This window comes from Meriones unguiculatus, chromosome 4, assembly GCF_030254825.1.
Source record: "Meriones unguiculatus strain TT.TT164.6M chromosome 4, Bangor_MerUng_6.1, whole genome shotgun sequence".
In the NCBI taxonomy this organism is placed as follows: Eukaryota; Metazoa; Chordata; class Mammalia; order Rodentia; family Muridae; genus Meriones; species Meriones unguiculatus.
In genome coordinates this window covers 37285713-37309909 of record NC_083352.1, presented here as the reverse complement: position 1 = coordinate 37309909, position 24197 = coordinate 37285713, and the positions used below count along the sequence as shown (strand labels likewise).

General features: G+C 41.9%; 1 protein-coding gene across 3 annotated transcripts in view; it reads left to right on the top strand.

The window, feature by feature from the left end:
* Snx25 (sorting nexin 25) overlaps positions 1-23838 on the top strand; it is a 110717-nt gene extending 86879 nt beyond the window's left edge. For 2 of the 3 annotated variants that reach the window (XM_060381715.1, XM_060381717.1), the window contains exons 9-19: positions 663-935; positions 2335-2496; positions 6873-7004; positions 9031-9171; positions 11212-11325; positions 12365-12529; positions 15079-15196; positions 18014-18080; positions 20982-21163; positions 22314-22414; positions 23248-23838. In XM_060381715.1, coding sequence (XP_060237698.1) covers positions 663-935; positions 2335-2496; positions 6873-7004; positions 9031-9171; positions 11212-11325; positions 12365-12529; positions 15079-15196; positions 18014-18080; positions 20982-21163; positions 22314-22414; positions 23248-23328 — 1536 coding nt within the window. In that variant the 3' untranslated portion in view covers positions 23329-23838. Of the gene's footprint in view, positions 1-662; positions 936-2334; positions 2497-6872; positions 7005-9030; positions 9172-11211; positions 11326-12364; positions 12530-15078; positions 15197-18013; positions 18081-20981; positions 21164-22313; positions 22415-23247 lie in introns of those variants that run through there. The other variant, XM_060381716.1, reaches the window with a different exon arrangement.
* Positions 23839-24197: the final 359 nt, after the last annotated feature.

Below are 24197 nucleotides of genomic sequence, written 5' to 3'. Positions count from 1 at the left end.
AATAGCCATAGTTTGATCTGGCAGCCAGCTAAATGGGCCATATTCATTAAGTTGACCTGTTTTTACAACTGTCCAAAAGTCTGTAGTGTTTCTAGAGTTAAGGGGGCACCCCTGGAGCAGGATTGCCTGCATGTGAAGAGAGGTTTGTATTTCTCTAGTAGAGTAGCAGTGATGCCCTCCCCTTCCGTGTACCTCTCAGGACTAGGCTGTTCCATATGGACAGCCTAACTCTGAAGGGTTAACCCCGAAGAATACCAGACGTATTTTTTTATGTGTGGTTATTCTACTGACTTCTTTCTAGGGTGAGAATTTGTTTTCACGTTAGTGAGGTGGTCACACCCCATTATAACACCAGATAAAAGTCAGGATGACTTTAATTTATAGGTCACATCTCTGTGAGGTTGAGGAATCTGTGGCATAACAACAGCCAGTCTTATTTATAACTTGTTTTCTCCAGCAGTTTGAAAAAATGGAGGTTTTATTTCAAGGTCTGCTCTCTCCCCTGGACCCTGACTGTGAAAGCAGAAGGCTCAAGCCCCAGGTTTACAGTTCCAGGCTACATCTACAAGCCGTCCTTTTAGCGTCAGCACGTAGTGAGCTTACTGGAAATCATTTCTCAGTATCTCTCACTTTCCTCTCTCTTCACCTTCCTGTCTTTTCAGAATGAAATTCCACAATTGGTTGGTGAAATCTATCAGAATTTCTTTGTGGAAAGCAAAGAAATTTCTGTGGAAAAGTCACTGTACAAAGAGATCCAGCAGTGTCTGGTAGGAAACAAGGGCACTGAGGTGTTCAGCAAGCTCCAAGGAGACGTGTACGAGGCGCTGAGGGAGAGGTATTACCCTTCGTTCCTCGTCAGCGACCTGTACGAGAAGCTGATGGTGAAAGAGGAAGAAAAGCAGGATTCGCAGCTGGCTTCCGATAAGGACGAACGGGTCAGTCAGGCTTCACCTTCCCGCCTGCCCTTCCGGGTTAGGAAGGTTTGAAATAACTGACCTGTAGGAACACTGTCTCTGCCTGGTGGAATTTGTTTTAGTTCGAATGAGCAGAGAGAGGCGGCCGTGGCCCAGCGAGCGAGCGCAGCAGCAGGAGCACACCTCAGCGAGTGGCCCCCGTGGCCGCACGCAGGGCACCGGATGAGCAGTGGGTGATGGGAACGGCCTCACATGTGCAGCTTTGCCTCCACGAAAGACTGAGACCTCACTTGAGTGCAGACAGGGCATCGGAGTGTGTCATAACGTATATATTTTCACACAATAAGGAAGACCATCCCAAAATGAAAACAGTTTGTTTTCTAGAATTAACAATACTTTCATTTTCCCTTGAAAAAAATTAATTTACTGTTTTGCCGCTAATAGTAAAAACCCTAAGAAACCAATCTGTGAGAAAGTTAAGAAGAAAAGACCAGAAGAGAGTCCCGAACATTTCCCTGCAGTGTTCGAAGGTGGAAACTGAGTAATCTGATGTTTGATAGCAAGGCTTTCCCAAATCACACTGCAAATGCTGTTAACCTGTAAAACATGTTGGTTTTCATTACTCATTTTCAAGAGCAGTGCTGAAGAAAGTGACACTGAAATGCTGCTAGAAATGCAGATTTGAACAGTTTTCCATTAAACACTTTTAAATTTATTTAAATATTTTGATCATGTTTCCCCCTCCCCCAGCTCATCCCAGATTCTTACCCCACCCCACATATACAACTTTAATGTTATGGTCTCAGTGTCACCCTACTCCCCCGTCCAACAACAACAACAAAAAAAAAAAAAAACAAAAACAAAAACAAAAAAACAGAAATAAAGAAAAAAAAACACAAAAGAACCCCGAAAAAATGGAAATTAAAAACAGACAAATAAGACCAATAAGACAAAAATATGCCCAAAACAAAACAAAAAGCCCACAGAAATACCACTGAGTTTGTTAAATTTGGCCATTTTATTTTAAAGTGTTTCCTGATAGTGTTGGAAGAGTGGGAGGTGATCTCTGGGTTCTTTGGAGCTGGAAGAGAGAGCATTCCAGTTGTCCAGTTGAAGGGATGACACTCTTGACCCTTCCCTTGCTCCACAGCTTACTTGGCCGTACCATTTGGGCATCCATCGGTGGGGTCTCCTCCCCTGTTTGGGCTGTTAGATGTTTTCCTTTCGTTCAATCTGACCACCTGTTATGTGGCTTCTAAACAGCTGGATTCTTCTCCTTGCTGGGGAAGGAGAAAAGCAGGCCGAAAGGCTGTTCTACAGTGTTCTTCCCTTCTCGGGAATGTGTGATCTGGGGACGTGGTTGCACATGGGTGACTAGTGATATTCTGTCCTTATGTGCTGGCTTACTGTTTTCTGCCAGGGCTCAGGAGGCGAGACCGGTGAGGAAGCAGTAGAAGGCACCAGTGGGATTGCTGATCAGACCAGCTTTGCTGTAAACAAACTTCGAGAGCTAAGTGAGAAGCTTGAGTATAAAAGGCAAGCTCTGAGTTCTATTCAAAATGCACCAAAGCCTGATAAGAAGGTAACTGTTTTGCTTTCAAGGCTGTCTCTGAAAGTCTGTCTTCTTTGATACATAGTAGTTTTCTGTTTGTGCTGAAAAGCGTCAGCTCCCTTCAGAACTGTAAGCAGGAGCAAGTTCCCTTGTTAGTTTGTATTTCTATAGCTTAGAGAACCTCACAGAATTGTGGAAATTTTTTTTTGTTTTTTTTGTTTGTTTGTTTGTTTTTTTTTTTTTTGCAAAAATTCAACAGGATTAAAAATTTTAAAATGTTAGCTATTTCCCCTTTCACTGGAATTCTGAACACCTGTTATGTTGGTTCCAAATAATTTTATTCTTCTCTTTGCTAGGAAAGGGGGAAAGGGACTGTTAATGTTGTTCTGCAGTATTCTAGGGATTAGAGAGATGGCTCAGTAGTTAAAAGCATTTTCTTCTCCTGCAGAGGACCTGGGTTCAATTCCCAGCACCCATATGGCAGCTCACAACTCTCTGCAACTCTAGTCCTAAGGTATACTGATTGCCTGTCTTTCCTCTGCAGGTACCAGGCACACAGACAATGCAGTTACACCTGCAGGCAAACACTCCTACATGTAAAATAAAATAATTACATCTTGGAAAAATTAATTTAAAAAGAAAAAATATATACAACTTTGGGCTAGAACAAGGACTCTGTGGTTAAGAGCAATTGTTGTTCTTGCAGTAGATCCAGATTTGGTTCCCAGAATCCACACGGCAGCTAACAGCCATCTGTAACCCAGTTACAGAGGATTTGATTCCCTCTCTGGTCCCTTTGGGGACTGCATGCAAATGGATTGCCAACATACGTACAGGCAAAATAGCCATATACATACAATAAAAATAAATCATCTTTTTTAAATATAAGCAATGGAAACAGGAAGGGCCTTGTGGGGAAAAGTGCTTGATATACAAGTGTGAGAGCTGGAGTTTAGATTCCCTGCACTTAAGCCAGACATGAGGTGATGTGCCTATAGGAGACAGGGACAGCATTAATGAGACACATGGTCAGATCCGGGGAGCCTGTTAGCCAGGCGTTCTACACTGCAGGTTCAGTGAGATACCTGCTCTCAAAGTGTCAGGTCGTTGAAAAAGACACCTGATTTTGACCTGTGACCTCCACATATGTTTACACATGTGCACATTCATATATACACACCCTTTTATTTTTTGTATGTAAAGAGTAGCTCACAGATTGAGACTGTCTTTTTTTCCATTTTTTTTTAATGTCTCTTTGGAGTCCAACAAAGCTTTTAATGTGTAGGTGTGATTTGCTCTACAACATGTGTCTCCTCTTTTCCTGAATGTGTTGAGGTAAGAAACTTTGGAGTAAAACAATTTTTAATGAATCACATTGGGCTTTTATCTTTGGTACTTCTTTAATATATATTCAAATGATTTTATAATAGAGTATTTCTGAAATAGTATTGTAAGAAAACCAAATTAGTACAAGCATTTTAAGAACCTACAGTCAAAATACTGATTCATTTATAATCCAGTCAGTGTTCAATTAGAGCAGAGGGTTTTCTTTAAAGAAAGACAGGAAGAAAGCCCTAAAGAGCCTAACCTGTTAGTACTAATACTTTTCCAGAGTTGTGAGGCAAAGAGAAGTTTGGAAATTGCTTTAATCACCCTCAGTGGCACCAAGAAAAGGAAACAAATACTAGGTTTCCATTGTCATCATAAGAAATAGATTTCTATTTATTCAACATGGAGCCATTCCCAGCTAGTGTTTTTGGAACACGGAGAGCCCTGGAGTCTCTGCTGCACCCCTGACATGGCAGACAGAATTAGTGGGCACAGCGGATAATCAGGCTCTTCCAGAACAGTTGGGTTTAAGCTGGATTTACTTCATTTTGAATTAAATGTGTTTCCAGCTAGCTGTATGAAGGATGAGTTGTAGAGTGTTCAGTAAGTTCTGTTTTTGGGTCATCAGTTGCCCAAGAAACATTCATTAGCCTTTCTTGAGAAAATTTCTAATAGTTGTGGGCTAAACATTCTGAGCCATAATTACATGAAGGCACTCTCAAGTGATTGGAGGCTTCGGGGATGTGATGGCATAATTTGCACACTAATCTGAGATCCCAATGGGGGTGTTCCGCATTTCTTATTAAATCGAATTGTCCCTGGGATATATAGGGAGCCCTCAGTCCTGACAGGTGTGCTCAGAGCCGGGGCTCCAGGAGGAGCCTTGTCTGCCTTTTAAGTCATTCAGGTTGGAAAACATTAAATATGTAAAATATGTCTCACAGGTGGGCATTCATTCATTCATCCATTCATTCTTTTAGATTGATGTTGAAAAGACTTTGCTAATCTAGCAACTAACAGCCAGCCAGAAAACCAGGATTTTTTTTTTCTGAGTTAAATATGAATCAGCATTTCCTGTGTGTGTGATAGCTAGTGGTCCTCCCTCACTTAAGGCTTAGCTTGCCACTTTGCTTTTCAGATCTCTTGATCAATAGTGTCATTAGCTGCTGCATGCAAAGTTAGCCCAGGCTTTACTGTATTTCTCGAGATATTCTGATTCTGAAGCCAACTGTGAGTTGTTACTGGGAGTAAATCACTCACTGGGAAGAGTTCTGTAGAAGCTTGGAGTAAAGGCATGGTACCCTGCTGATCACTGCAAAACGTGGAACTGCCCAAATGGCTCAGTCAGTAACGGTTTTGCTGCACAAGCATGAAGACCCAAGTTCCATGCATGACAATATGCATCTGTATCCCCCAGTGCTGGGATGGCAAACAGGCTTTTCTGCAAAGCTCTCTGGCCAGCCGGGCTAGCCAAGATGAAGCAGTGAGCTCCTTTTCTCAGGAGCTAAGTTGGAGAGCAGTTGAAGAAGACACCTGTCATCAACTTGTGGCCTCTACCTGTACACATGCGAAGTCAGTGTGACAGTGTGCCTCCAGTCCTCAAGAGTCACACTTACTGGCTCATGGAAATAAAGCCATGGCCCATTGATGACAATGTCGAGGACGGGGCCGTAGACATGGTGCTCCCCGTAGACACGGTGCTCCCCGTAGACACGGTGCTCCCTCTGGACACTCTGCTCCCTGTGGACATAGTGCTTCCTCTGGACACTCTGCTCCATGTGGACATGGAGCACTGATATTCAAATGTCACCTGAAAATCCCATTTCCTGTTCTTTTAGATCCATACCCAGAAGTACAATTGTAGGAGTCCCTGGTGACTCTTGCTTTTATCAATTTTGGGACCATAAGCCAACAACCATGCTATTTCCAGCATTTGTACCATTTTACAACAAAGAAGGCATCTAGTCTCTACCTTTTATTTTTCCTCTTTCTCCTTTTAAAGTTTTTGATAGTCCCCAGTAAAGAGGAGCTCATCTTTTGACTTGTGTTGGCCTTCTTGTTGGTGCCATTGGCCACGTTTCACATGCCTACTAGCCATTCTTATGTTTTCTTTGAAAAAATGTGTATGCAAGCCCTTTCCCCATTCTTAAATTAGCTTGTTTGCTGTTGTGACTAAAGTCCAGAAGTTCTCTTTATGTTTTCACCATCAAAGCTGTATCGACTATGTTATATGTATTTTCTCTCATTCTGTGCTTGGCCTCTTCACTATTTTCGTAGAATAAAAAAAAAGAAATACTTTTGTCACCTGTACCTTTGGTGCCATACCGAGATATTGATGCTAAATTTAGCAGCACATGACATTTCTCCGGTTTTACTTTGTAGATTTTGTGCTTTTGTCTCTAGTCCATTCTTAGTTAATTGTTGTCCTGCAAGGAGGTATCTAGTTTTCTGTTGCCATTTGCTGAAAGGCTCTTGGTACCCTCATTGGAAATCACATGGCCAAATGGCTGAGCTCTTATTTGGGGCTGTGGACCCTGGTCTTCATGTCTTTCCGTATGCGAGTCCCACCTGCTTTGGAGACTGTAGTTTTATAAGTTTAGAAGTCAGAGAGTGTGAGTCCTCCAACTTTTTTCTTATTTTTCATAATTCTTTGGGTTGAGGACTTTCCCATGTGAACTTAGGGATAGATATTTGTATTTCTGCCATTGAAATTATGGTAGTGATTGAATCACATGTGTGGGCTGCAGTGACGTCACTGTTATTGCAACAATATCAAGTCTTCCAGGTCATGAACTTAGGATCTTTTTGCAAGTATTTGTTATTTTAAATCATTCTTTATTGGTGTTTAATATATTTTTTGTTAATAGAACTCTTTTGTTTTCTTGGCTAATACCTGAGAATTTTATTCTTTCAGGTGCTGGTGTTTTTTTGCTTGTTTGTTTTCTTTTTTGAATCATTTCGTGTTAGCCTAAAGAAGCACAGTGTTATGTGTGTTGATTTTTGTATTCTCCTACCTTGCTGACTTGCATAATCTTTGAACAGTTTTCGTAACTCCCAGGCTGTTTTTCTTGTGGTAGATTATTTCCAAGTTGAAGGATGAAATACTGCTAATAGAGAAAGAATGCACAGATCTTCAGCTGCACATGGCAAGAACAGACTGGTGGTGTGAGAACCTGGGCCTGTGGAGAGCATCCATCACCAGCGCAGAGGTATCGCCACTGCTGTCCGTTATAAACCATGGTTTTCCCCTGGAGAATTAGGACAGAAGATCAGCAGCTGCACCACAGCTGCCTTTGTCCACAACCTTCATTCCCCCTGTACTCACTCTGGTGTGCATGTTATATGTGGGTGGAAATGGTCCACCTCTTCACAGTGTGGATCTGACCTCCATCCACCTCAGAGTTGCTTTTCTTCACCCAACTGTGAGCAACCTTGAGACATGAACATTTAATACTCTTGAATTACTAATTCGTTTATTTATGCTATGGTTGATATAAAATGAAAGGTATTTTTGAAAAGTAAGTATGTTTTCTTGTTCCATTTGGCTCACTTAGATCTCAGAAGATCTAAGGTTTTAATAATGAATATTTTTCCTCCTGGTTATTTGGTTCTTTGAGAGGCTTGAAGGATACACTTTATCACCTCTCTTACCCATTTGTTTTATCAGTGCATGTTAATTGCATGCAATACTGGATTTCATTATGGTGTTTTCATACACGAATATAATGTACGCTGATCGTTTTCACCCCAGGTAGCCTTCTCCTTCTCTGCTCTCCCCCTTTCATTTGACTGTAAAATAATGTCCCTTAGGAGAAAAGAGCTCATAAGCATTTACTGCATGGTCACTGCTGACATCTTTCGCTCCTCCTCCGAGTCAGGTAGGAAGCTGGGTGTGACCATGCCTCACACACAGCAAGGTTGTAAGTGAGCATGATGGCACCAGTGGCATGTTTCATTGTTCTTTCAGCGGCTCACCTATGCTCCTCTCCACCGTTGTCTCGGCAGTTGGCAGGCTGTGTGTGAGGGAGCTTAAGACTCAAAATGTTATTTATCTCCAGATATGGCAGACATGAAGCTTGTCTTCCACAAGCTGCTCGGAAAGGTCCAGCAGTGTGTGGGGGCTCATTAGCTGCCTGCTGGGAGTACTCTCGTTAGGTTAGGCTGTGGGGCAGGGGATTAGGGAAGGCTGTGCTCAACCTTGGACTGCCATTTTAAAATGTAAGAGTTGATTATTGTGGGTGGAATTATTTGCCTGGAAATGTAAGAATGGCAACAGGTAGTGCCTGTGGGAGGAGGCCTTCTCAGTTGTCCTTAGAGCTGCTTCAGCAGATTGAAGCCTTCTAAATGCAGACATGGAGAAAGGGAGGGACAACCCCCTGCCCCCAGGAGCTACTGTCCCACTGCCTGGTCGCTCTAGTAACCAGTCTTTGATTCAGGAGTCAGCTGTGGTACTTTGGAATGACTAGAAAAGATTAGGGAAGTAGAAACAAGGATCACAAAGAAATCCTGTTCAAGACAGATGGGTTGACATCCAGCCAGGCTTTCGCTGCCTGGCTGCTCTGCTGTGCCTCCACTGCAGCCTCTAGAGAGCAATGGTAGTCCTACCTCAGACGGTGCATATGGTGTCTGTGGAATCTAGTGTCTCTTTGCTTTCCTTTTTGATTATTCTCTAATTTATGATACTGATTCAGGCTTAAACTTAATTGCCCCCCCCTGCCGTGTGTGTGTGTGTGTGTGTGTGTGTGTGTGTGTGTGTGTTTTGCATAAATGGGACAGTAAAGAACCTCTATCACAGTAACTGGTCCCTACTAATAGTGTCACCAGGCCAGGGTGTCAGCATTCTGAGGGGAAAACAGACCCCACTCGCTTCCAGGCATATTCAGGTCATTAGCAGAGTTCAGGAGCTCCTTGAAAGCCTGAGGTCTGGTCTCCCTTTTCTTACTGGTTTCCTTCCTGGGCTTCTAATCTTTCTGATTTTGTTTTGTTTTGTGATAGAAAAACTGCTTCTTAAAGATTCTTAAGATTTAGATATTCTCCCCTATTCTAAGATCTATGGTGTCATATAGTATGATCTAATTCCCAGAGGAAGTTCCATCATATTTAAAACCCAACGGTTTATTGAGTGCGCCACACAGGGCAGAGCAGATGGGGTGGGGGTGGGGTCGCTAAAAATCCCCTTAAAAAAGTATCTGCTTATTGTGATTTTTTTTTTCTGGGTTCTTTTGTTTTTTCAAGGTGACAGAAGAGAATGGCGAGCAAATGCCTTGTTACTACGTCAGGGTAAATCTACAAGAAGTTGGAGGGGTTGAAACTAAGAACTGGACAGTCCCAAGAAGGCTCAGTGAGTTTCAGAATTTACATCGGAAACTCAGTGAGGTATGAATACGTGTGAACACACTCATGAACACAGGACTGTAGACTTTGAGCATGAAGAAATTCAACAGCGCCTGCGGTTCATAGAGGAAATGGGTTGCTCTTTCTGCTTGCTGTTGATACTAGTGTGACAGCATTTTCAGCCTGGCATTTGGAAATTACTCATAGATCACACAGACAGATGGTTGTTTGCTTTTAATTATAAATTGCTATTGAAGCCCAAAGATGTAAAAGACCAGGGATTATCTAGGGCCAGTGGATTTGAAGCCGCCGGCTGTAACCCTTTAATGGGCCATGAAATCTGTTGTGTGTTAAAGCAGTAGGAGGGGAGTAGAGTATGTAGGATTTTTGCCACATGTACTCTGGAGTCAGCAGGGTGCAGGGGTTGAAAACACCCATAGCCAGAGTGCTCAACCTGGCATCCCATGTCTGCCATGTCCTGCTTGTGAGGCTTAAGGGAATAAATGCTACATAGCAAGCAGAGAAGTGGTTGGCACCTAGAAAACACATCAGTGATTCTGCTGCTGTTAGGAATAATGAGCATTGCTTTGCTTTACATATGTATGTTACATAACATTGATGCAATATTATAAATGTTCATCCCGAGTTGTAGAATAGCATGTATCTTCTGTGTGCATTTTAGTCAAAAAAGTTTGGAAGCCACCAACCTTGTGTTTGGTAGTTGAGGGAAACTGATTCCAGTGTTTGACTTCCAAGGTGTATGCATAGTTGCCAAGTCAGGATTTGAACCTATTTTGTTTCTTTCCACTTTTACTCTGGAAGTGATTCCACCTTCCACAGAAGACAAGTTTCTCTCACGCCAGCAACGAAAACAGCCAAGTCATCTCAGTTTGAATTTCAGACCACTTTCCTCTTTCTCAGAATGAACTAACACTGGAAAAGCTCTGGTTGCTTCTTGGAGTCTGTTTTGCAAATGAAAGATGTCTGTTTCCTTTAAATTTGTCTCTTGGGGTAATTTCTAACACTCTTAATCAAGGACTTTCTGAATACTAACTCTTGTAGTGCTTTTAAAAGAATGGCCGCCAAAACTGAGTGCCATGCATGTGTTTCACAGTTTGGCTGTGGTTACTCTATGAGTAAGGAAAACGGAACATTCATCTCAGTATAAGAATAAGTTCTTCCCAGAATTCCTGGGTAAGACTAGCACCCTGGAAACTTGCATTGTTTTCTGTGTGACAAGCCATTTACAACTAGAGCTTGTTAATAAAAACTAAGGAGGAAGAGAAATTTAACCTAAAATGTACTTGCAAAAGAAATGTCCTTGAAATGTAAAGTACTACGTTGTACCAGAGCATTTCACAAATGAACCCTTGTTGCGTTGACGTGCAGCTTTTTGGCTGTCGCCCCACCTGAACAGATGGCTGACGCTTCTTTTCCCATGCCACTGGCTCCTGTGAGTTTCCTGCCGTGAGACCCCCTCCTGTGCCACCTGTTTGCTCCTCTAAAACTTCTAAGAGCTGTAGTAAGGGTTACCCGACACACATCATACATGTCGCCCTGGTCTGAGAGTGTGCAGGACTCCACCCACAAAAGGAAGCCTGTTGCTGTTATTTTTTTATTATTATTATTACTAATATATTTAGCCTTTGGTTTGCCTTTAGAAAGAAGTTGCTAGAGCTGCAAACTGTGTTGCCTATGTTTTCTTTGTTTCTTTTGGTTTTGTTGTTGTTGGTTTGGCTTGCTTTGTTTTGTTTTGCCCAAAGAAGTTAGAAGCATGTCTTCCTGGCCTCCAACACTGCATAATGTGCTGTGTAGATGCCTATCCACATGCACTGTCCTATTCCTCTAGGTTCTTTGAGCCTGAGAACAGTGGGTACATTTTACATCGCTGTGGTGATACAGGCCAGTAATCCTAGCTTTAGGTAGACAGAGACAGGAAAATCTCAAATTCAAGGTCATCCATGGGGGGAGGGACAGAGGAATAGATACAAGAGGAAACTATTTGATTCTAACTGTAATTATAAACTTAAGATTAAAATGTAGTTTCAAAAAAGTAACATTTACTCTCTTTCTCCCCAACAGTGTGTCCCATCTTTAAAAAAAGTCCAGTTGCCTTCTCTCAGTAAGCTGCCTTTCAAATCTATAGATCACAAGTTTCTGGAAAAGTCAAAGAATCAATTAAATAAGTTTTTACAGGTAAGAAAATGGGAGGTTTTGGGTGTAAGGGCAGGGTTAGCTATGTGGAGGTAAACTGTCACTATACCAAGCTTGCTAGTTTGCCTTGTATTTTTCCAAGCCACACGTAGCTTGCATTGCCAGCACCACGCAGATGTCTCCCCACCACCATACCTTTCCCAAAGATGACTATCACTCATCACCACATTCATGAGCAGGGGATGGCTTTCTTTGGCTTCTTCTAAACCCTTCCTCTTATGACACTAGATATAAAACATTTTTGTCATCATATTGCTAGTCTGAATTATAACCACATTAGCTCACATGTAAACTTGATTTCTGATGGTGTGTACCTGTGCACACATTTAATCCCAACATATGAGAGATTGAGGCAGGTGACTTTCTGTGAGTTCAAGTCCAGTCTGGTCTATGTAGTGAGTTCCAGGTCAATCAGGGCTACATAGTGAGAACATGTCTCAAAACAAAACAAAACAAAAACAAAAACAAACAAATAAAACACCCAAAACCCCATCTCATCGGCCAGATGATTACATACAGAACTTCAGAACCTAAGGCCTGTGAACAGTTCCATAATTGTACAAACAATCACTCTTTGGAAAAGAGTGACACCACTAGGCAAGCTCACTATATCTGATCATAGTCACTAAAGTGTCTTTTGTGGCATCCATATGTGATATGCACATCTTAAGTTGGTCAAATACTCATGAGTAAAGTTGTCTTACAAAAGCAGTCACCCTGGAGATCTCCGAATTATGTGCAAAATTGGAATTTTCCTGGCATCGGACAATGTCAAGCACTGTCTGCATACATCTTCTGCAGGCTGTGTCCTTAGGCACCATCGCGTATCCACAATTAAGACCACTGACAAGTGTTCTTACATAGTGTACTTCTGAGAGAAAAGGCAGCCATTTTGTTGTTTGTTTAGAATTATGGTGAAAGGAGACCATGACATAGTCAGCTCTGTCTGGTCTGCCTGTTGTAGCTGTCAATAGCCCAGATGGTTTTCTATGTAGGAATAATCGATCCTCTTCCTCCACAGAACCTGCTTTCAGATGAACGACTCTTTCAGAGCGAAGCACTTTATGCCTTTTTGAGCCCTTCTCCTGACTACCTCAAGGTTATTGATGTACAGGGGAAAAAACCCTCCTTTTCATTAACTTCATTTTTGGAAAAACTTCCTCGTGACTTCTTCTCCCATCAGGAGGTGAGCAGTCCAAAGATGGTCCCACTTTAGTATATCCAAGCAGATAACTTTTTGAAGGTTGTTTGAAAGGTGTTCCTTGAAAGGCAATTGCATCCATTTTCAATGATCATTTTCACATTTTGGAGTAAGTCACTTGTAAATATTACAAACAAAAATAAAAGGATAAATGACAATGTAGGTATGTTTTTGTAAGTATATTATTAATATTTGCTATTAATATTTGTTTCTGGTAGCACTTGTTGTTAATCCTAAACAGCTATATAACCAAATCACCACACAGAGACTGGGTTTATTTAGTTAACCTAGAACACAATGCTGGGCAATAGCTACTCCCTCTTAATCCTCCAAGCCCTCATAGCTTCCTAACATTTAGATTTTACCCATTATACTTGCTTTTTGTGAAATATTATGTCCAGTCCATCTCTCCCGTTCCAAGATATGTCCTCCAGCTCAGCTCTCCTAGCTCTCTCCTTGCCTTTTTTCCTCCCACTCATTTCCTGCCCTCTGGCTCCTCCCCTCTTTCCTGTCCTGTGGCTCCTCCCAGCTCATCATTGTGTCTAGTTGCTTTATTTTGGCCTGTTTACATAAGAGTTGAGACAGGATGCTTAGAATGAGTATCACAATGCAATATCTGGATTGAAACCAGAGAGTGGGGGGGGGGCAGAAATCAGCATTTGAATGAACAAGGGTAAGGTGTATACATTTCAAAAGAACACTATACCAACAGTACATGGACTGAGAATAGGGAGTGCTGTTTCAGCAGGTCCCTCAGTGAGCTGAGTAAAGGCCATCAGGGAAGAAGTTGGGCTGGGTCTGAGGGCTCAGGGAGGAGGGTGTGTCTTTGGGATAGTGGGAAGAAACTGGACTAAAGTGGCAGGTGTCTGTAATGTGCTGCTGGAAGATAGGGCACAGGGCTATGGCAGGGTAGGGGGCTGACATGTCATTCTTGGACATGAGAATCATGTAATGTTAAAGTTATCTTTATAAAACTGTGTTTCTCTGTTTCTCTCTTAACCTGGCTATCACACAAATAATTAAGACTCTTATATTTGTTTAATACTAAGCTTCAAAACACAACAACTGAGTAGTTATTATTTTATTCTTAAGCCTCTAAGCTAATCTGGTTTTCTCCCGGCATACATTCCAGAGATACTTGCCATTTGTAGCTTTCCTTCTCCAGCTCCTTCTCCTGATCTCTCTTGGACCTGGTATCATGCAGAATATCTTCCAGCAGAAAGAACAGTAGTCAGTAATAGTGAAGCTTCTAGTTAGAAACTAGCTCAACTTCCCTGTGTCCAGTGACATGAATAAATGTTCTCTTCAGAAATAAGGCCTTGCCATCAAGTTGTAGTGAGTAACCAAGAACCTTGGGAGTAGCCTGTGATGTTTTAGAGGAGCCAACAGGGTCCCTTTAGCCAGTGAGTGACTCAACAAGATATAACTAATTCCTGGAACTGTAGTTTTTACTTTCAGCTTTGGTTTCTTTGCAGACATTAGAATAACAATCTTCAGCTGCCTTTTCATTGCCTGGTGTTTGGGCAGCACTTCATCTTGCCTTGTGAAAACTGCCGTGTGTTGTGTGTGTCTGTGTGTGTATGTGTCCATTGTCAGTCACTGAAACCTCATTGCCTGGACCTCATTGCACTCATGTACACCAGTCTGATGCCTGGCACATAATAAGGTTTGAATTGAAATGTGCTGACATGTAGATCAGGAAATGAGAGTAGCTAAAGTGTATGGTAGATGCTTGAAACGTAACTTTAAAAATACCCCAATTACTTTAAAATGCACATATATTTAAGAGCAATAAATTAAAAACCATTTCAGTTAAAAATGTTTCAAAATGCAAAAAAGAAAAAACTTATCATCTTTAGAAAACTGTATTACTAATTCCCTGATTATTTAGAGTGTTTTCCCCCCCAGTTAGCTTAAAAACTTCAAATTGGGCTGAAGAATCAGTCAAGCTGTCTCCTGATGGTAGAAGCAGTTTGTCCTTCATGCTGAATGAATAGATTTCTGTTTAAAAGTCAAGTGATAGCCCCCTCATTTGTCCCCCTTCCCAATCCCACCCTTCCTCCATCTTCTTTTCCCGTGCTTCTCCCCCAGTCCACTGATAGGGGAGATCCTTCATCCTATCATGTCTCATCAAGATTGGTTACATTGTTTGACCTGGTAAGGCTGCCTGCCCCCCTCAGGGGGAGGTGATCAAAGAGCCTGCCACTGAGTTCATGTCACAGACAGTCCCTGTTCCCCTTACTAGGGAACCCACTTGGAGACTGAACTGCCATGGACTACATCTGTGCAGGGGCTCTAGGTTATCTCTATACATGGTCCTTGGTTGGAGTATCAGTCTCACTACAGCTTGGATGCAAAGTGAATAAATTGTAATACATAAAAAAATTTGAAAAATAAAGTCAAGTGATAGAGTAAAGCTATGATGTAAGTGTGTAGCTTGGAGTTTGTACTTGAGAAAGCAAGTCAGCTCTGCCTCACTCCTCTGCATTTTCCTTGGTAAGTGACCTGGTATCTGTAATGTTGCCTCTCCCCAGGAGGAGATAGAAGAAGACAGCGACCTGTCAGATTACGGCGATGATGTGGATGGGAAGAAGGATGCCTTGGCTGAACCTTGTTTCATGCTGATCGGGGAAATTTTTGAACTTCGAGGAAGTGAGTATCTTTGGTCGTTAGTGGCATCCGTTTAACATTGCTCTGTCCCCTGGTGTGCATTTGATGTGCTTGCACCCACATGTTCGTGCATTTTGTCTTTGGTGCTGAAGGCACAACCTTAGGACAGATAGCATGTCTGCGTTCCTGAAACGTGGGCTCCTGGTTTACTCAGCATTGTGCTCCTCCGCAGTAGAAAAGAGGACTCTTTTCATGTGACTCCCTCAGTGTAGCTTCATTATCTCATCACCAAAAGTTATTTAAAAAAATCACTTTGTACTCTGTTGTTAAAGGTGAAGTTTTGATGCCAGGGTAGTATTGTAGTTCAGTGTAGAATAATTTCAATAAGTAAAGTTAGAGCTAAAATAAACATTAGAAATGGAGACTAGTTAAATTGTTTAAGAAATATCCATAATATAATAGCATTCAAATATTAAACTCTTTCAGATGAAAAATTTGTCGCCTTGTTGTATTTTAGGTTCTTTTAAGATCGTTGCTGACCTTAACTTGATTCAGAATAAGCAGGAAACAATAGTATTGCACTCAGTCTTTCTTTTCGTCAGTGAGCTCTTGCCAGCAGATCTCAGTCTTCCCAGTTCCCACTGGGGTGGGAATAATAAGAGTGCAGCATTCTGTCTGTTAATATCAGTGTGTTCTTTTGCATAAGCTCAAAGAGATGAAAGCACTTTGTGAATGTGTCAGAGCAAGTCACAGCCTTAGTAGGACTCTAAATGCTGGCACTTCAGCCTGCTTATCCTCAACTGAAAGTCTGCACAGAGCATGTTTGGTTTGTCGGTGACATTTCCGAGAGGAATAAATAGAACGGCCTTGATAATGAGATGTGATGCATTTGCCATCAGCAGACTCCTCAGGCGGCTGCAGCTGCCTCTGTGCTTCGAACAAACAAGACTTTAAAAAAAGTCAAGGGGCCATTTGGGCAGGGGGGGCCTTAGGACAGAGGAAGAACACGAAAAGTAGTAGAGTGAGGAGATACCAGTGATGAGAGAAAATTTAGCAAGAATGTTTGGTTCCTGTTTGTGTTCAGTATACAGAAGGACCTAGTAAGGTAGATGTTTATTTGAACCCCCTCAACTGACAGGCATCCTTCCTAGAGTTATGTACATTTGTGGTTGACCCGCTGGCTATGAGCTGTCTATCCTCTGACCTAGAAAGGCTAAGCAAAGTCATCATCATGAACAGAAATGTTCATTCTAGCCTAAAGGCCCAGCCTAAAATAAATACATCTACACGCTTGGTGCTCTTCCAAAAAACAATCCCATCCAGAAGTTCCAGGCATTTCTGAGGCATGGCTCTGAATCCAAGGCTTGACTTTTATCTGGGGGCTGTTAATTTTTTCACTAGGCGCTGAGATTCATCCAGACGTTGGGGATGCCCTTAGCTGTTTCGGTCTAGAGTTGCGCCTGTGTCAGTTGTTGCTTTTGTGTGGTCACACCTTGGGAAAAGGGAATCTACCCCTTTCCTACGGATACAGGTGGCCTGCATCTTCCGCTACACTATGACTGGGTCTGTGCTTCTCACTTCTCCCTTTGTTAGTAGCCAGACATTTCAGGGACTAGACATAGAAATATAAATTGTAAAAAAAAAAAAAAAAAAAAAAACAAAAACAAAAAAAGGCTTACATTCAAATTACATACCAAATGAACATAAATTTTTTTTTTTTTTTGGTTTACATTGATATTCTACACCTACAAAATGTCTCTATGTTAAATAATAAAAGTTATGATGGGTTGGACCCCTCATGAAAGGAGAACATCCTTAGGGACTGTCCTAGGGTTTTATGGCTGTGAAGAGACTCCATAACCACAGCAACTCTTAAAAAGGAAAACATTTAATTGGAGCTGGCTTAAAATTCAGAGGTGTAGTCCATCCTCATCATGGCGGGAACCATGGCAGTGTGCAGGCAGACATAACTGAGAGTTCTACATCTTGATCTTTGGCAGCAGAAGGAGACTGTGTGCCACCCTGGGCAGAGCTTGAGCATAGGAGACCTCAAAGCCCGCCTCCACAGTGATACACTTCCTCCAACAAGGCCACACTTCCTAGTGGTGCCACGCCCTATGGACAAGCATTCAAACACATGTGTCTACAGGGGCCATTCCTATCAAACCACCACAGGGACAGGAGTGGACAAGCCCACTTGAATCTCATCCTCCTCCAGATGAGTTGCCTGAGGTTCAGAAAGGGGAAGTATGCCTAGCTGCTCCAGAAGGTGTTACTAGAAAGGAGTTCACATATTATTCAGGACTCTGCTCTCCACACTCACCCTTCTTGCCCCAAACACCTAAGTTATAAAAGACACCGTACTGAGCACACTGGAGTGCTAGAAGGAGAACAGTCAAGCCCATCACTTCATTCACATTTGATAGAGTCTGTCAGCACTGGAATTCACACATTTCTCTCTGAGAACTCTTTGTTAGAAAATTGGAAGCAGAAAGCCAAGCGGAAATCTACAACAGCAACTGCGCCGCCTCCTGGTGGGGACCAGGCATGCTGCCAAGCAGCCTGGGGGCACAGGAAGTAAAGCATTGTTTCAGCTCTTCTGTAGGCAGAAGAAAAAAGGGCAGGGGGTTGAATTCTCTGAAATTTCACCTCCATTTGCTTAGCGAAAACATGAAGGCTTGTCAGAGTTTTCTGAGCAGGCATTTGCTCACTCAGACCCAGTCTCCAGAAGGTAGAGCCTCTGATGGATGCTTAGATTCAGACCAAATCAAATGGCAACAGTGTGTGCCTTGTTCAGCTGTGAAACTGTGATGCTTGTCATATCCTGTGATAAATACTCTCTTCTGGTTTATATTTTAGTGTTTAAATGGGTGCGAAGAACATTAATTGCTCTCGTTCAGGTCACTTTTGGAAGAACCATCAACAAGTGAGTTGTACAAAATTACTGCTACCCTTTGTCTGAATACTGAATTACCATATGATACGGCAGCTGATGGATTTCAGGAGAAGTTTCCTTCTTTCATATTTTGTTTCTGATACGATGCTGCAGCTGGTTGAGGAAGCAGAGTTTGGAATGTCTCTTGCAGCATGCATGGTGAATGGATGACAAAAATTTGAGCCAGTTCCAGCATTCACTTTCAGAGTTGAAGTAGCATTAAAATGTCAATTCTTCATGTATGGATATTCGATGGTGGACAGTTGTGTCTATCAAACGTACTACCATAAGCCCTTACTAGATTCTAAACTATCACAGGGTCCATTTACATAAAAGTGTTTGCACAAGTAATCTTCTGTAGGACACTTTCCGGTTGTTCATAGCGCTCCACATCTGGCATTCATTCATGAAGGCTCAGGCCCTCTATGAGAACTCATGGTCAGTCAGCATTACTAGCTAAGAAACTACTGGTATTCCTCACAGCTGCAAGAGGGTTCCCTGGGCAGCAGTCAGAGCAGGAAGCTGCTGTCCTGAACTAGCTTCAGGGATTAGCACAACAGCTCATCTTTGTGGTGAGACAGTATGAGGAGATGGCACGGTTCTCGTGAGGTCACCAGTCTACTGTTCTGTAGAACTAACCTGGCTTCTTGTCCTGTGACTTAGCCCCAGTTTATGTTATTTCCGTGCCTGGAATTTACAACTGCCACTGTCAGGTACTTCTAAGTAACAATCCAAAATAAAGATCTTCAAGAGATTAGCATTAGGATTTTCTAAAGAACAGAAATGTGAGTAAATATCTCAATTTAAACATTTTAAAATGAGTCATGATTTTATGTGTAGTAAAATAAGTGTTGAGGTAAAAATGTTGTTTTTCTAAGTGTATAACTTACTGGTAAACATTGGTGAGACGTTAATGTGATAGTTTTAGTTTGTAAGCTTATACAGTTTTATAGGAAATAATATGAAGAAAATTTATTTTATATTGATTTATACATAGAATGTGTTTTCCTGGTGATCACGACAAACATTTACTTCTATTTTATTTCTAGAATTAAAAAAATAGTTGAACTTGTCTGTCAAAGGCTTGCTTACTTAGTGTCCATGGATCAGAGAGCCCATTTCATGCATTCTTTATATCTTGGGAAAACATCATTAGTACTGACAGGCCTTAGATGAAGAAATTTCCATATGCCTTTTTCACCCTCATACTTGAGCTTGCTAATGTATTTTCTTGTCAGATTCAGCAAATTATGTGCACTCGCCCTGTTCCTGTTGTGACATTAGCTCCTGCTCATGAAATGAGCAACTGTGTTTGTGTGTGATGGTTAGGTCGGCACAGAGATTGAGGAGCCTCTTACAGGAAACTCTCAGACTGTTCATGCCAACAGTTTGCTGCCAGGCAGGGAATTGTGGAGCACATGGTGCATGCTTTTTTTGCCTTTCATAGAGGAAACCCATCGATAAATTAAGTAGCAGTGTTTGTTAGCCTCTTGTCTTGAAGCGGTCATGGTCTCACACCATGACTTGATTTGCTTCAAAAGGTTTTGGCTGATAGAAAATATTAGGTGCTGATCTTTCCTAAGAATTGCCTAATGTTTAGTTACAAACTGAAATTTCTTCATTTCTTCGTTTAGTGCCAGTGGTTAACTCAAAACAAAACTACAGAAATTCCAAATAAAACTATAGAAATCAAAGTGTGTTGTTTCCAGCATAGAGAGATTTAGCTTTCTTAGGAAGACAGACGGGCAGGTTGGTAGTTACTTTTTAAGGCAGAAATCCTTTTAAATAGATGAATTATTTTTTTTTGTCTAGATTTGCATAGAATTGCATAGTATTTGGTCATGTTTGATTTTCACTGTGAAGCAGTTACCATCTCAGTTTTACTCAGAATATAACCATTTTTCTGGCATTAATTAATCACTGTGTGTGAAGTGCTGGGCTTGGAACATCCACCGGAGATGTCCTGAAACCCTTGCGTACTCTTTAAAATTCTGGCTGAGATGTCGGCCGCTTACAGAGCTTTCTGGTTGTTGTTGAAGTTAGTTAATGTGAGTAATTTCAGGTGCTTCTAGGCCTGATGATCTAGGACAGTCCTTTCCTTTTCCAGTCATTCTCCTTTTCAGCCTAACAGCTACTTCTGGATTCTTTGAACTGTGTTTACTTGTCTGTTGCTAAGGGAAATGGTTAAAGTTTGAGCTATTAGGACTGTATAGAAGACTCAAATAACTAGGTAAAAAGCTATTTCTGCATAACTGTGCAGGTCAAATATGCCCAATCCAGGCTTCATTCCCATGACCCTTCATTCCCATGACTTGCTCCTTGCCAGTGAGCATAAGGTGATTTCTCAGAATATTTTTTCCCCAGGACCCTCTGTCATAGTCACTCTAAGAGGGTCAGTTAAAAAGCATGGTTCTCCTCCAGGACTTCAGGGACCTATGGAGGGTTTCCAAAAGCACTTTTCATTGGTCTCAGGAAGTGGGCTTGTGCTTCCAATTTATAAGCTTCATTGAGAAATAATTAATGTATGGGGGGAGTTGAAATCTTCAGATAAATCTCAGACTTCTCTTCTTGCCTGTACTGATTAGAAGACTAACATTGGGAAAAGTGAGTGCCACTGTAAAATGTGAATCCTACATTGTATCCCTGTATGAAATTCTCAAATAATTAAAAAAGAAGAAAAATATGTGAACATGTGAACCCCAGGAATGAGTTGGTCATCCAGTATTGCCAAAATGAACAATAACTTCCATAGCCAAAGTTCTAAGTCATTATTCATCAAACATTTAGATCAGGCTGTGTCTTAACCTACTCATTATCAAATGCCTTCTGAAAATAGAGTATACAGTTTTTAAAAACTTCATCCAAGCAATATATTTTTTTTTCTCTTGAAAGACAAATCCGGGACACAGTGAACTGGATATTCAGCGAGCAGATGCTGGTTTACTACATCAATGCTTTCCGGGATGCTTTTTGGCCAAATGGGAAATTGGCACCGCCAACTAGAATCAGGAGTGAAGCGCAAAGCCAGGAAACGAAACAGAGAGCACAGCAAAAGCTACTCGAAAACATTCCAGGTGAGGCCTCAGGCTGACAGGGAGACTTGAGAAGAATCTTAGTACTGCTGAGAGGAATACCAGGCGCCTCCTCGAAGCTGCTTCTCCTCACCTACCCAGAAGATACTGGAACTTTTCATTCCAGAAATGTTTAGCACTAATACCACACTTTGTACTTTATGGATCAGGCTAAAGCTCACTGTGGAACTTCAGAAGCGTGTTTAAAACGCATTTATTTAAATCACTAAAACTAGTAGTAAGAAAATGCTAAAACAGTAGCCTTCGAAAATGCCCTTTGCTATTAAGTTTTTTTTTTTTCTTTGAGACAGAGTTTCTCTGTGTAGCCTTGGCTGTCCTAGACTTGCTTTGAAGACCAGACTAGCTTTGAACTGAACTCAGTGGCTAGCTCTTTGATCACCTCCCCCTGATGGGGGGGAGAGGAGGTGGTCTCACCAGGCCACAGAGGAAGACAGTACAGCCAGTCTTGATGAGACCTGATAGACTAGGATCAGAGGAAAGGGGAGGAGGACCTCCCCTATCAGTGGATTGTGAGAAGAGGGAGGGTGGGTAGGATTGGAAGGGAGCTACAGCTGGGATTCAAAGTAAACAAATTGTAATAAATAAAAAAATAAAAATAAATAATGCCCTTTGGTTAAAAGTTGTAAAACTTTTTTTTTTCAAGATAAGTAAGTAAGGCCTCCATGCTTTCAGTCTCCAGTGTTGTACACTGTCACTTGAGGGCAAGTGATACAAAGCACTTGCCAACAATGATAGTTAATACTGTGAGCTTGACAGGGTCTAGGGTCACTAAGAGGTGACTCCGGGCAAGCCCTTGAGAGAATACCTGGAGTAGGTTGAGGTAGGGAGAACCACCTGAAGTGTAAGTGGCGCCCTTCCATGGGGTGAGCCCCTTTTCCGAAGCTGAAGGAGCAAGTGAGCTGGGCACGGGCATGTGCCGCTCTCTGCTTCTTAACTGTGGGTGCCAGTCCACCTGCTCAGGCTCTGGCTGCTGTGTGACACCTCAGACTGCGAGCCAAAGAAAACCCTTTCTTCCCATGTTGCTTTGCCAAGAGTGCTTTATCCCAGGCAACAGGGAAGGTAACAAATAAAGCTAGTATGTGCTGGGTCCAACCCTTGGCAGTGCCACATGTGCAAAATTATCTTTTTCCAGACACACTCCAGAGCCTTGTTGGACAGCAGAATGCCCGCCATGGTATAATAAAGATATTCAAGGCTCTGCAAGAAACGAGGGCCAACAAGCACCTGTTATATGTGAGTAATGAGCCTCCCAGAGGACTCTTTCCTTTTTTGATTTTATGTTTGTTTATGGATTAGGATAACTGTTAATCCTTCACATCCTGAATCCCATCTATTACTGTTAACTCTGAGCCTGTGTTTTTTTTTTTTTTTTCTGCTTCATTTTTGTCCTCTCATTTGATTACACAGCAGTCCTGTTGTCCCACACTGAGCTCTGAGTTGACTTCTGATTTACCATCTCCGCATGACTGTATGGTCTGTTATTTCAGCAAAGGAAACCGATTTCCTTTTTTCTAATTAGAGAAATATCAGCCAGGTGGGGTGGTCCATGCCTATAGGACATATACCGAGGAGGTAGAGGCCACTGTGGGCTACGTGACATCTTGTTTCAAAAGCATAAATAAAAGCAAACCCAAAGAAAAAATACAATATTAAATGTCACAGAGCGTGGGATGTGTCTGATAGACCATGAAATGAACCGGGTTTGTGTAGTCTGAATTCCTTTTGAGTCACTTGTCTACTGTGGATGACCACATAATTCTCAGGAGACATTTTGAGTAAACCCTCACAGTCCTGTTGGGATCTAGGCGGCAGAATCCATAAGGTCACACCATGAGACAGAGCTCACGTGGGAGGTTTATTAAGGGGATACAGAGCAGGTTAAGGGGGGGGGGAAGTAGGTCCTTTCATAACAGGATACAGCGCATGCATAGCTTATGGCGACAACAGGAGTGTGTTGCATCTTGGAGGCTGGTAATGACAGTATCCTGCTGTCACTAAGTCCCTGGAGCAGGCCCTGGAGGTACCTGATTGCCTACAGCTCCTTCTTTGCTCTTCCTTCTTGGCAGGTGCTGTTGGAGCTGCTGCTGACTGAGCTGTGTCCTGAGCTGAGGACTCACCTGGATCAGTTCAAAGCTGGTCAAGTCTGAGACAGCACATAGCAACCGCCAGAGAAATGTCTGTGTAATAATAGACATGAACCATTTTCCTCTTTTCCACAGAGGGCCTGACAAGAACCACTGTTGTTTATTTTTGTACCTCCCTCTAGTTTTATGTGAACTAAACAGGATCGGAGGGAGGAGGACTGCTGCTTTGGTCGGCAACAGAAAAAAAAACCTGATCTTCATTGTTCTTATTTAAATGATATAAATACTTTAAAGCTCAACATGCTGACTGAAATACAAATGTTAATATGTGATAAGAACATAGGAAATATTTTAAATATTTATGAAAAGTTTTGTTGTTAAATGACAAACTCTGAATATTGTACAGTTAATCTCCTCACTGAGGATTCTGAACATTCCTGTGTTTGACGTGGATTGAAGAACACTGTTGTGCAATGCTTGGTGAAAAGTTATTGTGAAAATTTTATTGTCTTTATTTTTACCAAAGATTTCCCATAGTTTGCAGCATTTGAAGCAATAAAATTTAAAAATGGATCCCAGTGCTCAAAGGTACTGTCATGCTTGAGTGGCAGAAAGGGCTTGGACACCTGTGCTTTATATTTGCTGACAGCATTTTCATAGGAAGCATTGCCTGCCGAGAACTTCTGAAAGCAAGTGTAACATTGACTACATGAAAAAGGCCAAACTGGTGAGGTGCTTCGGAGATAGGTTGTGGGCTGAGCCTTGGAGGAATCATCTTTGAAGATGGGACACAGAAGAGAGAAGTTGCTTCATGGCGTTGAAAGATTCTGTTAAATCCATAAATCTTGTGTACTATGAGGGCGCTTGGTGAGGTCCAGGGTCTGGGTTTTGTTGGTGAGAGTGGGACCATGGACAAGTCACTGAGTTATACT